At 39.6% G+C, this 13,505-nt stretch overlaps 1 protein-coding gene across 1 annotated transcript; it reads left to right on the plus strand.

Moving 5' to 3' along the window:
• Positions 1 to 142: 142 nt before the first annotated feature.
• On the plus strand, positions 143 to 7,687 carry LOC100716898 (iodotyrosine deiodinase 1-like). Its single transcript, XM_023563258.2, has 4 exons — positions 143 to 275; positions 2,729 to 2,888; positions 4,443 to 4,597; positions 7,503 to 7,687. Exons 1-4 carry the CDS (start codon positions 143 to 145, stop codon positions 7,685 to 7,687), a joined length of 633 nt encoding a protein of 210 aa, XP_023419026.2.
• The last annotated feature ends 5,818 nt before the right edge of the window (positions 7,688 to 13,505 follow it).

The following is a 13,505-nucleotide window of genomic DNA, read 5'->3' on the forward strand; positions in this document are numbered from 1 at the left end:
CTCTTCTCTTTTTCTTTGTGCTATTGATCTTTTTTGAGCTTATATAAGCTTACAGACATTTTCAGGAACTTTCCTTTGCCTGGTGACCACCTTATAATGGATTGACTGCTGAACTTGTGACTCATCTGATTCTTATCTGCAGATGCTGATGAGTGGCAGGAGTCAGAGGAACACGTTGAACACATCCCATTCTCCCACACCCGGTACCCTGAGGAGGAAATGGTTAAGAGAGCTCAGGAATTTTATGAACTTCTCAATAAGAGACGCTCAGTCCGGTTCATAAGCAATGAGCAAGTTCCAATGGAGGTCATTGACAGTGTCATCAAAACAGCAGGTTAGTGAACACATGTTGGGTCTTTGAGGATTTCAGCTGCCCTCCTGGAGTGACACTACTGGAATAATATTGAAATTCAAACATGTGAGTGCAGGTGAGAGTGATAAATTTACCTATAAAGCTTACTGTGCTAGAAGTTTACTTTGCTATAGAACAGTAATGAACTAGCAAAGTTAATCTGTGTGAATTTGCAAAGTAAACCAAAGCAAGACCAACTCATTTTCAGTGAAAATTAATTGGGGCAGGAGGTGAGGATACAGAAACGGGAGAGAAGTTAAAAGAATAAGAGTCCTGAGTATTCCCTCTAGTCAATCGTACTCTTATCTAAATCTAAATTTAGGCTCATTTGTTGAAATTATTGTATAGTCATTGTGACTCTATTGTCTAACTTAAAATGAATATAAAATATTTTTTGTCCTGGTTAAGAATATAACAGTATTAAATTTTTGAGTGATTTCACTTTTTCTTTCTTTTTTTTTTTTTGTACTGAGGATTAAACTCAGGGCCTTGTGCATGCTAGGCAAGCACTCTACCACTATGCTAACCCCTCAGCCCTTGTTGAGTGCTTTAAATAGCAACATTCATGAAATTTCTTGTTTATCTTTATATTTGTGTATGAACATGTGGTATTAAGGTAAATTTGCCTAATTTATTAGACAGACAATTCCATTTTTTCATTTTTTCATTTTATTTTAAAGAGGATAAAACAGAATAAAACCAATCACAACAAACCAGTATAAAAGACACAGGACTTCAAAACATTACAATATCAATGATAGTTACCATAAGGCCTTTTGATGTCTTCAAAATAGCTACAGACAACTTTGGACATAGTGAAAATCAAACAGAACAGACCAAAACAGGAACAATAAAAACAAAAAAAAATGCAATAAAGCATTTCAAATAAAGCTTTAAGTAAGTCCAAAATGGCTACCATAATATATCTCGCTATCTTTGAAATAGTTGCTCCTGCCATCAGATTTAACACAATCAAACAAAATAAAGAGAATAAAACCCAATAAAACATTGGAAATGATATAGGACTTCCAAAACAAGGCCATAGGGAACCAACAATGGCTGCAACCATGAGAAGGAACTCCCCGCTAGATGTCACACCATGTACTGCTATCCTCTGAATCAATGATCAGACCACTGACCCTAGACCTGCAAGGTCAGTGAAACACCAAAGCACCACAGGCATCCAATTGCATTTCACCTATCATCACAGCCTGAGTTTATCCAGATGCAGGTTGCTTATGGGGATGGGGACGGGGGGTGGGGTATATGTGTGTGTTGGTACTTCTTGTTGGCCAGTCTGCATGCCAGAAGGAGCTGGGGTCTGACTGTTCCTACTTTGGCGGCCACCCACGCATGGCACTGCTTCCCAGACTGGATTTGCCTGCTGGTGTGGCCTTGCTCTCTCTCTCCCTCGAGTCCGCAAATGGCTGAGAAATGATTCTTTTACTATGTTTAGAGATACAAATGTTTAGTAAAATGGCTACAAAATTAACTGAAATCACTTTGTAGAAATTTAGGTCTCCTGCTTAGCTTTTGACTTTTATTGCACAACCAAGGATGACTTCTGCTGTTGAGAGTGTTGGGTGGTAGTCAAGAATCCCCACTAAGAGTCCACAGGCCTCACTCCCCAAAGAGGTAGAGTTTATTACACTAAACTACTAGCTACGAAAGAAGAAATCATTGCTTCTAAAATATCCATTCTGCAATCCACTGTGCCTGACCCTTGGGAACAGTAAGCCTTCCTGTGACTAAGGGATGGTCCATGGATCAGAAGCTGACCCAACACCCCCATCCCAAGAATCACACAGGAAATTCAAGTTCCTTGGATTAAGGGGAGCCCCATTGGGCACAGGAGCTGATCCAGCTGTGGGCTGAGCTTTCGAATACCCACAGGAGCAGAAAGTTACACTGCTCTTCTTCCTCCCCAAGAAGATGCCAAATCCTGGAGGCACTAAATAATGCATGGTTTGTTTGCCTGTTCAGGAATATTTTAGAAATCATTTTACCATTGGTATTTTTCCATCCCCAATTCACTTCATGACGGTATATTTTCTCAACAATACCAAACTAATGGCAGCTTGGTGAATTTGGGCTGTCATGGATGTTTCCTTACTGGTCATGGTACAGATACTTAGGGATGTTTTGTCCTCCATGAATTAAGTGGCAGTGATGAGTTCCCACAGTTCTGAGACACCTAAAATAAAGCAGAAGGAAAAGGAGTCGGTTGCTGCAGGCAAGAGTCCACTGGCAGGCACTTTGCTTCTCAGATTATGTAACTTCATTCTGAGCAAGGAAGAAGCATTCTGTTTACTCTGAGTGAAGGATCTCACACTACCCTGCAGTTTTAAAGTCTGATTTTAATTTAATGGGTGCTAGGAACAGCCCCAAGTGGGGCCCACACAGAGCCCTGGACCTTTGTGGTGGTGAAGGACCCAGCTGTGAAGCACCAAATCCGGCAGATCGTGGAAGAGGAAGAGGAAATAAACTACATGAAAAGAATGGGACCCCGCTGGGTTACAGATCTGAAGAAACTGAGGTACAAAGGCGGTGGATGTTTGGTTTGACTTCCTAAAATTAAACAACTGAGTTTGTTGGGCTTATTGGTTTTAAATGATATTTTATATTCGATTAGTATGTATTTATTGTGCATCATAATATGATTCGGTGTGGCTTTTCAACACATGCACTAAACAAATCTGATCCTGGTTCCATCTACCAGGAAGTTAGATTCTATCTCTGGAAGAAATTATGAAAATTAAGTCAGGCCTTGCTTCTGATCTATTATTTTATGAGTTCTGACCCAGCTAATAATTTTTTAAATACAACTCTGAAGAATCACTTCAGTTTCATGCATCTGGAACATGAGATTGTAAAATACTTTTCAAAATCTTGATGAAGCAAATCATATTTTGCTTAAGGCGATTAGGTCTTGCAAAATAACTTTACCAAGCAGTCTGAGGACAAGTTAATTCAAGTAAATCTTTTGGGCATTAAAAACTCTGGGCTCTAAGAACAGAGTGGAATTTAGTAGAACTGGGAGGAGGTGGGTGATACCGACTAGATTCTCAAAAAGCCATACCGGGAGGCCTTTTAGAATATGAAGGTACCTAATACCTGCCTCTCTACTGGGGGCCACATTTATACTACCTGTGACTGACTTTTTGCTGCCTGAAACCTTCCTTTCTTTTTTTGTAACTAGGCTAACATCATCTCCCTGAAATCCCTCCCCATCATTATCGCCTCCTCACCTGCTCTCGTACTGGATTCCAATTCTGTCTCTCCCGCCCTTCATCTCCACAGTCTCCTGAGTTCTCTTTCCTTGTCCTTTCTCCTTCCTGAGACATAGTTGTCATCTCCCATCAGCTTTTCCTTTCTCTGGGATGATTATTTGTATTGGTATTCAAAATTCTGCCCTTGGAAATACCACTCTCACAGACACACTGGATCTACTTTCTAAAACAGACCAGATCCTGTGATTCTTCTGCCTGCAGCCTGTGATGATAACTCTCACTTCACCACACACCAGGGCCAGGTCCTGTCTGGCCAGAACCTGCTACCTCAGCATATCCTGCCACACAGCCGCCCTCCAGCCCATTAAGTGCTGGAGACCCCTGTCTGGCTGGGCCTTCCTCCTGACCCTGGCTTTGCTCACCTCTCTGCTCTGCCTGAGATGCCCTCTCCACACTCCTATTCTGCCTGGTCTCTAAAAGCCCAGCTTGAGGTCATTTCTTGGGATCTTCTTCCCAATCATCTCAATAAAAATTAATATTTAAGATTCTGGAGCATTCACAAAGCAATTGATTTCTATTTCTTTAGTAGCACTAACCAGGTTTACTTTTGTAAGTATTGGCTAAGTGCTGAGTTATAGGGTGTATCTTTTTGTCTTTCAGCAACTTATAAATGCATGTTTATTGAATTCACTGAGTTGGATAAAAAAGATGAATAACATAAACACACCAGAAAAACTACCTTTTTTCAACATAAACATAAAAGACAAGTTAACATGTTTTCATTTTTATCATTAAGCTAATGTAGTAAAAGAAAGCAAAAACATTGAGCAAATATTCTCCTGAATCTCCCCCCTGCCCAGAACCAATTGGATTAAAGAGTACTCGGACACTGCCCCCATTTTGATTCTCATTTTCAAGCAAGTGCATGGCTTTGCTGCGAATGGCAAGAAAAAGATCCACTACTACAATGAGATCAGCGTCTCCATCGCTTGTGGCATCCTGCTCACCACGCTGCAGGTACGTTGCCCCTACAGGCCCAAGGGATACAAGGGAGACTTGAGGCCCCAGGGTGGGCTTCTTAGAAAACTTAGATGAGTTTCCCATATAGGTCATAGTTCTCTAAAGTTGAATTCCTAAGTGAGGAAACGCTGACATGCGGACCAACTGACCCTGGAAACCTGAGGTGGTGAGAGTGATGGTTCAACGAGCTGGAAATCTTCCTGGAACCTCACTTGTAACTCATTTCAGGATCAGAAATATTGTACCATCTTAGCAGCATTGTATAGGGAGTGTAGTTTAACAGGCCCGGCAGATGCACATGCAGAACTTTAGCGCCTGAAAATCCCAAAGACAACTCCACAGCAGTATGTACTCTGCTATCTGAGCTGATGGATGGACTGAAAAGCTGGAGGGAGGACTCTGCCGCAGAGTGCCTTTCCTGTGATGCTGGGTTTGCATGGCAATCAAGACAAACATGTGCTTGCAAAGCCTCCCACCTACCTAGTAGCCAGTGCAGTGCCAACAGGAAGTGGAATAGAACTGTGCTATGCCTTTCAAGCCATTCAGCTCATTAACACCACAAATACTTCTTGAGCCTCTTGCAAGTGACATTCCTGGAAGGCACGGAGGGTGGCTGTCTCATGAACTGTACATTCTGATGGGGTCTGGGGTTTAGATAGGGGGTGGAGAGAAATAGTGAATGCATTCAATAAAAAAAATCAAAAAAGATTTTAAGAGAAGATGATCCTACTTTCAAGGAACAATTTACACACACCCTTCTACATTACCTCAGTGAAAAATTTGGTTGTGGTTGCACAAAAGGAAAAAAGCATTTTTCAGATCACTCGAAAAATTGTCTTGAAGAAACTGGCATTTGTCTTCCCTTCTAAATCTGTAGCAGACAAATAAAGGGGTCCCCGCGCAGCCTTCAGACCACAGCAAGAAGCAGTGGCAGCCTGATGTGAGCTCAGTTCACCTTGCTCTGGCCTCAGAAATCCAGCCTCTGCTACTATACAGTACTGTGGAGTATGCTGCCCTCTAGCATTCTTTTGTGTTGTTCTTTCCTGTTGTATTCTGTTTTGTTGCTTTGTGTTCTGTTCTGTTCTGTTTTGTCCTGTTCCGTGCTGCCCTGCTCTGTCTTGAGACAGGACCTGGTTTTGAACTCACTATGTAGCCCAGGCTGGCCTGGAGCTCAGTCTCCTGAATGCAGAGAATACAGGCATGTGTCACTGAACCCAGCCCTTTAGGTATAATTCTGAGAGTGATCAGTGTTAACGAGGAGAGAGGACATTCGGAAGGACCAGGAACTCTGTCACACAGGATGATACATGGGGGCAGCTCCTGACTTCCTGGCCTAGGCTAGGGATGTCTTCTGATTGGGAAAACATAGGTGGTGCGGGAGGCAACTAAAGAAGTTCTTAAAAACTATGCATTAGTTTTATTTAGATGTTTACTCTATGGAGACTTGAGGACAGACCTGAGGTAGTTTCTCTACCCCATTTTTCCTTTGACCACTGGTTACCCTTGCATTGGACCTCATGACTTCCCTAGGAGTGATTCACTTCTTCCATTGTTGGTTCTTAGTCACAGACATTCTCTATGCTTGCCATTGTTTAGAGTAAAATATAAAATATAAAAATATTCGTGTGTGTGTGTGTGTGTGTGTGTGTGTGTGTGTGGTTTTTTGAGACAGAATCTTGATATACAGTTCAGCTGACCTTGAGCTCACTTTGTAGGCTAGACTGGTCTTGAACTCACAACAATCCTCCTGCCTCAGCCTCCTGAGTGCTGGGATTACAGGCATGAGCCACAATACCCAGCTGGAAATCTTTATTTATACATTTAATATCAAGACCTACTGTCAGCCTACAATTTTAAAGTAAGGAGTATAATGACATTTTAAAGATAACAATTATAAAGTGATATATGAACATATCTGTGAATTTTATTTGTGACAAATCAGAGACACTTAACACTGCTGTGATTTGTTGTCTATGTTTATAATTGAAGAAATTCTAAATTTCAGTTAGAAGTTAGTGAATATAAAGCTGCATTTATGTTTTTAAGTTCACAAACTTGCTGAATTCAATCCTTAGCCCTTTGGGGATCTAAAGATTTGAGGTTTTAAAAAAAAGAATGCTTGATTTCCAATAAGACCAAAGTGCTCACATCAAGAGAAAATGGAAGATAAAATACTAACAGAAATCAGCTTTATAGTAACAAGCAGAATTGCTTAACATATTTAGTCACAGATTTCTACTGCCAAAGATATTCAAAATTCAGTATGGAGTAAAAGCTATGTTTTAAAAGACACCTAATATGTGAAATGATATCACATTAAACACTTTGTTATTGAAAATCTTGAGATTCAGCCATTCTAAATGTAAGTAATATGTTAAGATATAATAAAGGGAGAGAAGTAACGTAATGAGGCAGTCCAAGCTCACAGTGAAACAAGAAGTCAACAGCTTATTCCACGTGCACATGTCACTGAGAACAGTCCCTCAGGCTGCACAGACTTTTGATGAATCAGAGTATGCAGTGATGCACAGGAAAGACTTTCAGAAGAGACCATATTATGTCTCTCTGGTGCCTTCAACATTTCTGAGTCAGATATTAATATTACAGACATTGATAACAAACCATTGTCAGATAATGCGTCCACCAAAGGGTATTTAGTAGGAAAAGTACAGTCAGTTAGGGCTGGAACACTTAGATCATGCTCCAGATAAAGCCTCATCTCTTGGATAAGGGGAACTCCCAACTGTTCTATTTCCTTTGCTGTGGTTGGATTCCTCAACTTCAGGGAAATAATGGGATAAGCAGGATGGCATCAAAGTAGGGTGAGAATGTCCCTGGGCTGAAGGCAGAGCTGGGATTGGCCTCTAACTTTAATATGCATCCTTTCCCTCTCTCATTTTAAAATGCAGGGCTAGTGACCGTCACTACTACTCCCCTCAACTGTGGCCCTCGTCTGTGGGTGCTTCTGGACCGTCCCCCACATGAAAAGCTGCTGGTGCTGCTCCCCATGGGGTACCCCAGCAAAGAGACCACAGTTCCTGACCTCAGACGGAAGACTCTGGATCAGATCATGGTGACGGTGTAGGCAGAAGCCTTCCCTGGAGAGCCTCAGACTATGCTCCAATGACATTTGCATTTGTACTGGCTGCTCCTTCTCTCTCTCAGTGCAAGTCTCTTCTGCACCATGGCTCACAGGGGAGTCCACCATAAAGCCTTTCTGTACCTTCTAGGACTTTGTGTCCAGAGAGTCCTACTCAAGGACATGTGGACAGGAGATCAGAGAGCAGGCATGCTTCAATTTCTCTTTGTTTTCTATCTTTTTTTTTCTATTTAGGAATTTGACTGTTTGAGGTCTTTTTAAAAAATTTTATTAGTACATTTCTGATATACATGATGCTAACATTCATCACAAGGAATTTGTACCAGTACAGGATATATCTTGCTGCTTCTTTTTTCTCATCCTTTCCCTGCCTCCTCTTCCTTCAACCTCTCTTTCTCTCCTTGTTTACAAAAACTTTGTTTCCATTTTTTCCTCCTATTCTTTCTTTTTTTGGTCCTTTTCTCCCTTTGTCCCTCCCTCCTTCCCTGTTCTTCCTATAGGAACATTTTCTTCCTATTTCTCAATATCTATTACACATGTTGATCCTTATTTACACTTTTGGTTTCTCATACCAGAGGAAAAAATGAAGTATTTAAACATGTGTCTGATTTATTTCACTTAAAAGTATGATCTCAAAGTATATCTATTTATCTAGAGATGTCTCAAGCTTATGCTTCTTTTTGACAGAGTGGTATTCAGTTGTATAGAAAACTGTGTCTTCTTTACCCATTCATCAGTTGATGGGAATTTGGGCTGTCTCAAACTGGCCACTATAAATGTGTACATATATCACTATGGTATGATGCTTTTACCTTTTTAAGGACAATACAGGGAAATAGAAGGGGAAATAGCTGGGTTGAATGGAACCTCTAGTTTTAGTTTTTTGAGGAATCTCTACAGTGATTTCCACAGTGGTTGCACCAGTCTACACTCCGACCAACAGAGAAGAAGGGTTTCTTTTTCTGCACATTTCTGCCAGCACTTTTGGTACATTTAGTTTCTTGGTAATAGCTATGCTTTGGTTGGTTTCTTGATAATAGCCATGTTCTCTGGAGTAAAATGGAATCTCAGTGTTATTTTAATTTGCATCTCTCGAATGATCAGTGATGTTGAACATTTTTTTCATGTATTTATTGTCTATTTCTACTTCTTTATCTGAGATGTGTCTTTGTTTCAGATGCTTATTTCGGACTGAGTCTTTGAATTTGGGGAATCTGATTTTTTTTTCGAGTTCTTTATGTATTCTAGATATTAGTTCTTTGTTCAAAGAACAGCTGGTAAAAGAATTTTCTTGCTTCGAATAGGTGGTTCTCTTTGCTGTGCAAAAAGCTTTTTAATATAATGAGATTCCAGTTGTTGATTTTTTGTGATAGTTCCTATGTGATCAGGGTTTTGTTTATAAAGCCTTTTCCTGTATCACTGTTTTCATGAGTTCTGTCTATTCTATCTTCCAGCATATTTAGTGTTTCTGCTTTAATATTTACATTTTTTATCCATTTTGATTTTAGTCCAGTGCATGATGAAATATATGGGTTTAGTTTTAATCTTTGGCATGTGGAAAGTCAGTTTTTCTATCACCATTTATTAGAGACTATCTTTCTTCCAGTGAAGGTGTTTGGCTCCTTGTTCAAACACAAGGTGACTCTGAATGTGTTTGCATCTCATGTTTGCAGTTGTTTCTGCACCTTCTAATCTGTTCCACTGACCCTCAAGTCTGTTTCTTTGGTTATGTTTTGTTTTAGTGTGTGTGTGTGTGTGTGTGTGTGTGTGTGTGTGTGTGCATGTGTGTGCGTGCATGTGTGTGTGTGTGTGTGTGTTTAACAATACTATTTTTTTAGCACAGTAGTTTCATGGTATAATTTCAAGTCAGGGATTGTGTTACCCATGAATTGCCTTTTGTTGCCCATAATTGCTTCTGATTTCAGATTAATTTCTCTAATTCCTTGAGATTTGCTGTTGGTATTTTGATTGGGATTGCATTAAATCTCTATTACAATTTTGAAAGTGTATTATTTTTACTATATTGGTTCTTCCTATCCAAGAACAAGGAGTATCTTTCCATTTTCTGATATATTTTCAATATTTTTATCAGAGTGTTATAGTTTTCAAAGTAAAGTTTTAACCTACTTTGTAAAATTGATTCAAAAGTATTTAATTTTTTGGATGCTATATGAAAGTGTTATTGGGGCTGGGGATTTAGCTCAGCGGCATAAGCGCCTGCCTTACAAGCAGGCAGTCGTGAGTTCAATCCCTGGTACCGATAAAAAGGAAAAAGACAAAAAAAAAAAAGAAAAAGAAAAAAGAAAGTGTTATTTGCCTAATTTCTTTATCATTGAGTTTGTTATTTGTGTACAGGAAGGGTACTAATTTTTGAGTGTTGACTTTGTATCCAGCTACATTATTGAATTTGATTTTTAAATCTAGAAGTCTTTTGGTGAAGTTTTGGAGGTCTCTGCAAATGGTAACAATTTAATTTTTCCCTTTCCTATCCTTATTCCTTTTATTTCTTTCTCTTGTCCAATTGCTCTGGGCAGTGTTTCCAGAGCTATATTGAATAAGAGTGATAATAGTGAACATGGTTGTCTTGTTCCTGATTTTTAAAGTGAAAGCTTTCAATTTTTGTCCATTTAGTATGATATTGGCCACTGGTTTCTTATATATGGCTTTCATCAGATTTAGATAAAGATAATCTATTCCACTTTTTGTAGGACTTTTATCATGAATGAGTGTTGGACATTGTAAAATACTTTCTCTACATCAATAGTTTTTGATTATATAGTTTTTGTCCTTGGATCTTTTAATATGGTGTATTACATTTATTGATTTATATATGTTGAACTATCCCTGCATCCCTGGGATAATCCCTAGTTGGTTACAGTGTATACCCTTTTTGATGATTTGTTGCATTGTATACTAGTATCTTATTGAGGATTGTTGCTTGTATATTCAATAGGGAGGGTGGTGTGTAGTTCTTTTTTTTGGTTGGATCCTTCTCTGGTTTTGATATCAGGATAATTCTTGCTTCCAGGAATGAATTTGGGAGTATGGCTTTCCTTTCAATTTCATTAAACAGTTTGAAAAGTGAAGAAGGGCCAAGTTGGTGTCTGGTAAAGATGGTGGATAGATAAGAGCAAAATACAGAGGCTCCCTGAAATAGGCAACTCAGATGACAAAATAAAACACTGTGGGGAGTCCCGGACAGAGGGAGATGGATCCTCTCGACCCAGGAAGAAACTAAAATGAAAAGACTCAGTCAAACATGCAGTCCTGGGGCTACTACTGAGGCAGCTAAGATTCCGTGCTCTTGCACACCCAAATTCCCGCCGCTTCGACTTACTAGAACCACAGTCGCACTGAAATGCAGTTGCACTGGGCTGGGGATTTAGCTCAGCGGCATAAGCTCCTGCCTTGCAAGCAGGCAGTCATGAGTTTGATCTCTGGTACCGATAAAAAGGAAAAAGACAAAAAAAAAAAAAAGAAAAGAAAGAAAGAAAGAAATGCAGTTGCACTGAAGTCAAAGGTCAGTGAGCCCAACGGAGTACAGAGACAGCAAGGGACCTGCAACGACCTGTAGTGAGTGCTGGGAATAAAACCCTTCTACAGGAAAGGGGCACCAATGGGACAACATTTTGGAATTGGGCAGTACTGGCAAGAACAAGGAAAAGCAGTGACTTCAGGCAGTTGTTGCCTTCCCAGACAGGATTGGTGGGGTATGCTTGGCCTGGGTCATGCCCCTGGTTGAGACCCAATGAATTTTCCCAAACCAATTCCCTACACATGGTGCACACTAATGCACTGAAATCAGCAGGTTGACTGACCCAGAGGGGAGGAGCCAGCATACACTGCCCCTGTTTGCACCTCAATAACACACTGAAGTGGGCTGAAATACCTAGCCAGTGTGCTTCAGAAGAACCATAACCAACAAGGAAAGAGACTGGGACCTCCTCTATACACCTCTATGGAAGAAACCAAAAAAACATGACAAGAGGAAGCAACAAGAAAAAGTCCCCAGCCCCCAACCCTGAGAACATTGATCTAGGAGAGGTAAATACAAAAGAGATTGAGGACAGCAAACATGCAATACTAGACATGGCATCAGTGAGCATAAAGAGATATCTTTGGGACCTCATAGACAAGTTCAAAAGTGAAATATTTAACCATGTAAAGCAAGATATAAGTAGATTAATAAAAGAAATACTAAGCACCTCTCAAGAAGACACAGACAGAAGAATGGAGGAACACAAAAAAGGAGAGAAACATTTGATGAAGAATATAAAACAATATAGAATACATGAAGCAGGTTCAAAGAGATTACCAGAAAATAAAAAATTCTATTGAAAGCTGGCAAAACTGCTTGAAAGCAACTAAGGATAGATTATCCAAACTGGAAGACAGGCTTGCAATGTCTGATCATGAAAGGAAAAATTTATTAAAATTAACAAGGAAACAGGCAGTAACAATACAAAAGCTAGAAGATAACAAGAGGGATCTATAACTTAAGAATAAAGAATATGAATGGAGAAGCAGGGGTACAAACAAAGGAACTACAAAGTCTATTCACAGAAATAATTAAGGAAAACTTCCCAAGCATAGGAAAAGTATTTAATATTCAGATGTATGAAGCATACAGAACTCCAGCCATCTACAACCAAAATAGAGCCATGCTCAGACATATAATAATCAAGATCTCAGAAATACAATATAAGAACAGAATATTAAAAGCCATCAGAGAAAAGAAATAGATCACCTATAAAGGAAAACCCATTAAAATCATGGTAGGCTTCTCAACACAGACCATCAAATCAAGAAGAGCTTGGAGAGAAGTATTCCAGGCCCTGAAAGAAAATAATCTCCAGCCCAGATTGATATAACTGCAAAACTGTCTAAAAATTAATGGAGAAACAACATGCTCCCAAGACAAACAGGAACTGGAGGAATTCACAGCCACCAATCCAACTCTACAGAGAATACTGCAGGACATTCTAGAGACAGAGTACCAGGATTCTAGGAACAGTGGCAGAGAGGCCTCAATGAATTGGAGCAGAAAGTGGAATGAAGAAGAAAAGCAGACAACTAATGGCAGAAAAAGAGCACAACAGAAATGAGGCAGAGAAGGTTGGCTATAATATCTAGTACAGATGGTCTTGATATACTAAAAAAAAGAAAATGAAAAAAAAGAGAAACACAGACAGAGTAGATCAGGAGGTAGGGTCCGCCAAGATATTCTTTATAGGAAATATAATTAACCTAAAAAAGGTCTTATAGACTGAAAATCAAATATGAGAAAACAATGCTGTATGTGACAGGGAACCAGAGAGTAATAGGGTCAACTCAACCAGTATTTGTAGATAGGTTGGAAAGACAGCTTTTAATAGGTACAGGAATACAACCAGAGATCAAGTCCAGGATGGAGGAGGTTTGGAACCACTTAGGTAAATAGCAGGTTGCTCCCCCCCAAAAAATTAAAAACTGATGGTGTTGGTGAGACACAAAAATGCACAGTGCACCCTGGGGGAGTGGAAAGTGGAGGAATAGCCTTTAAAAAGATGACCAAGGATATTGATAATAGTGCATCAGGATTTAAAACCCACATTACTCGCACCACTCTGCTTAGATAGATTTTATTCTGTCCCAGTTTGTCTACTTGCACTAGATCTGAGGGCACAGACAGCTATCCCAAAATAACATGATATAGTACAGTAATCATCTTTAATTTCCTATTAACTTAATCTGGAGTCCTGTATAACTTATACTGTTTTATCATGACTGATCTTAGTTAAATCTGGTTTGTTTGATTGCTGTT

Source organism: Cavia porcellus, unplaced genomic scaffold (assembly GCF_034190915.1).
Source record: "Cavia porcellus strain 051 isolate PalLab524CR breed Dunkin Hartley unplaced genomic scaffold, mCavPor4.1 scaffold_22, whole genome shotgun sequence".
NCBI classification, from domain to species: Eukaryota; Metazoa; Chordata; class Mammalia; order Rodentia; family Caviidae; genus Cavia; species Cavia porcellus.

Excerpts from the sequence above, each read along its gene's own strand:
- LOC100716898 (XM_023563258.2), top strand. The coding sequence starts at position 143 with ATGCTGATGAGTGGCAGGAGTCAGAGGAACACGTTGAACACATCCCAT. Across the intron at positions 276-2,728 it reads AATAAGAGACGCTCAGTCCG|GAACAGCCCCAAGTGGGGCC; the intron begins GTTCATAAGCAA and ends AATGGGTGCTAG. Across the intron at positions 2,889-4,442 it reads ACAGATCTGAAGAAACTGAG|AACCAATTGGATTAAAGAGT; the intron begins GTACAAAGGCGG and ends CCCCCTGCCCAG.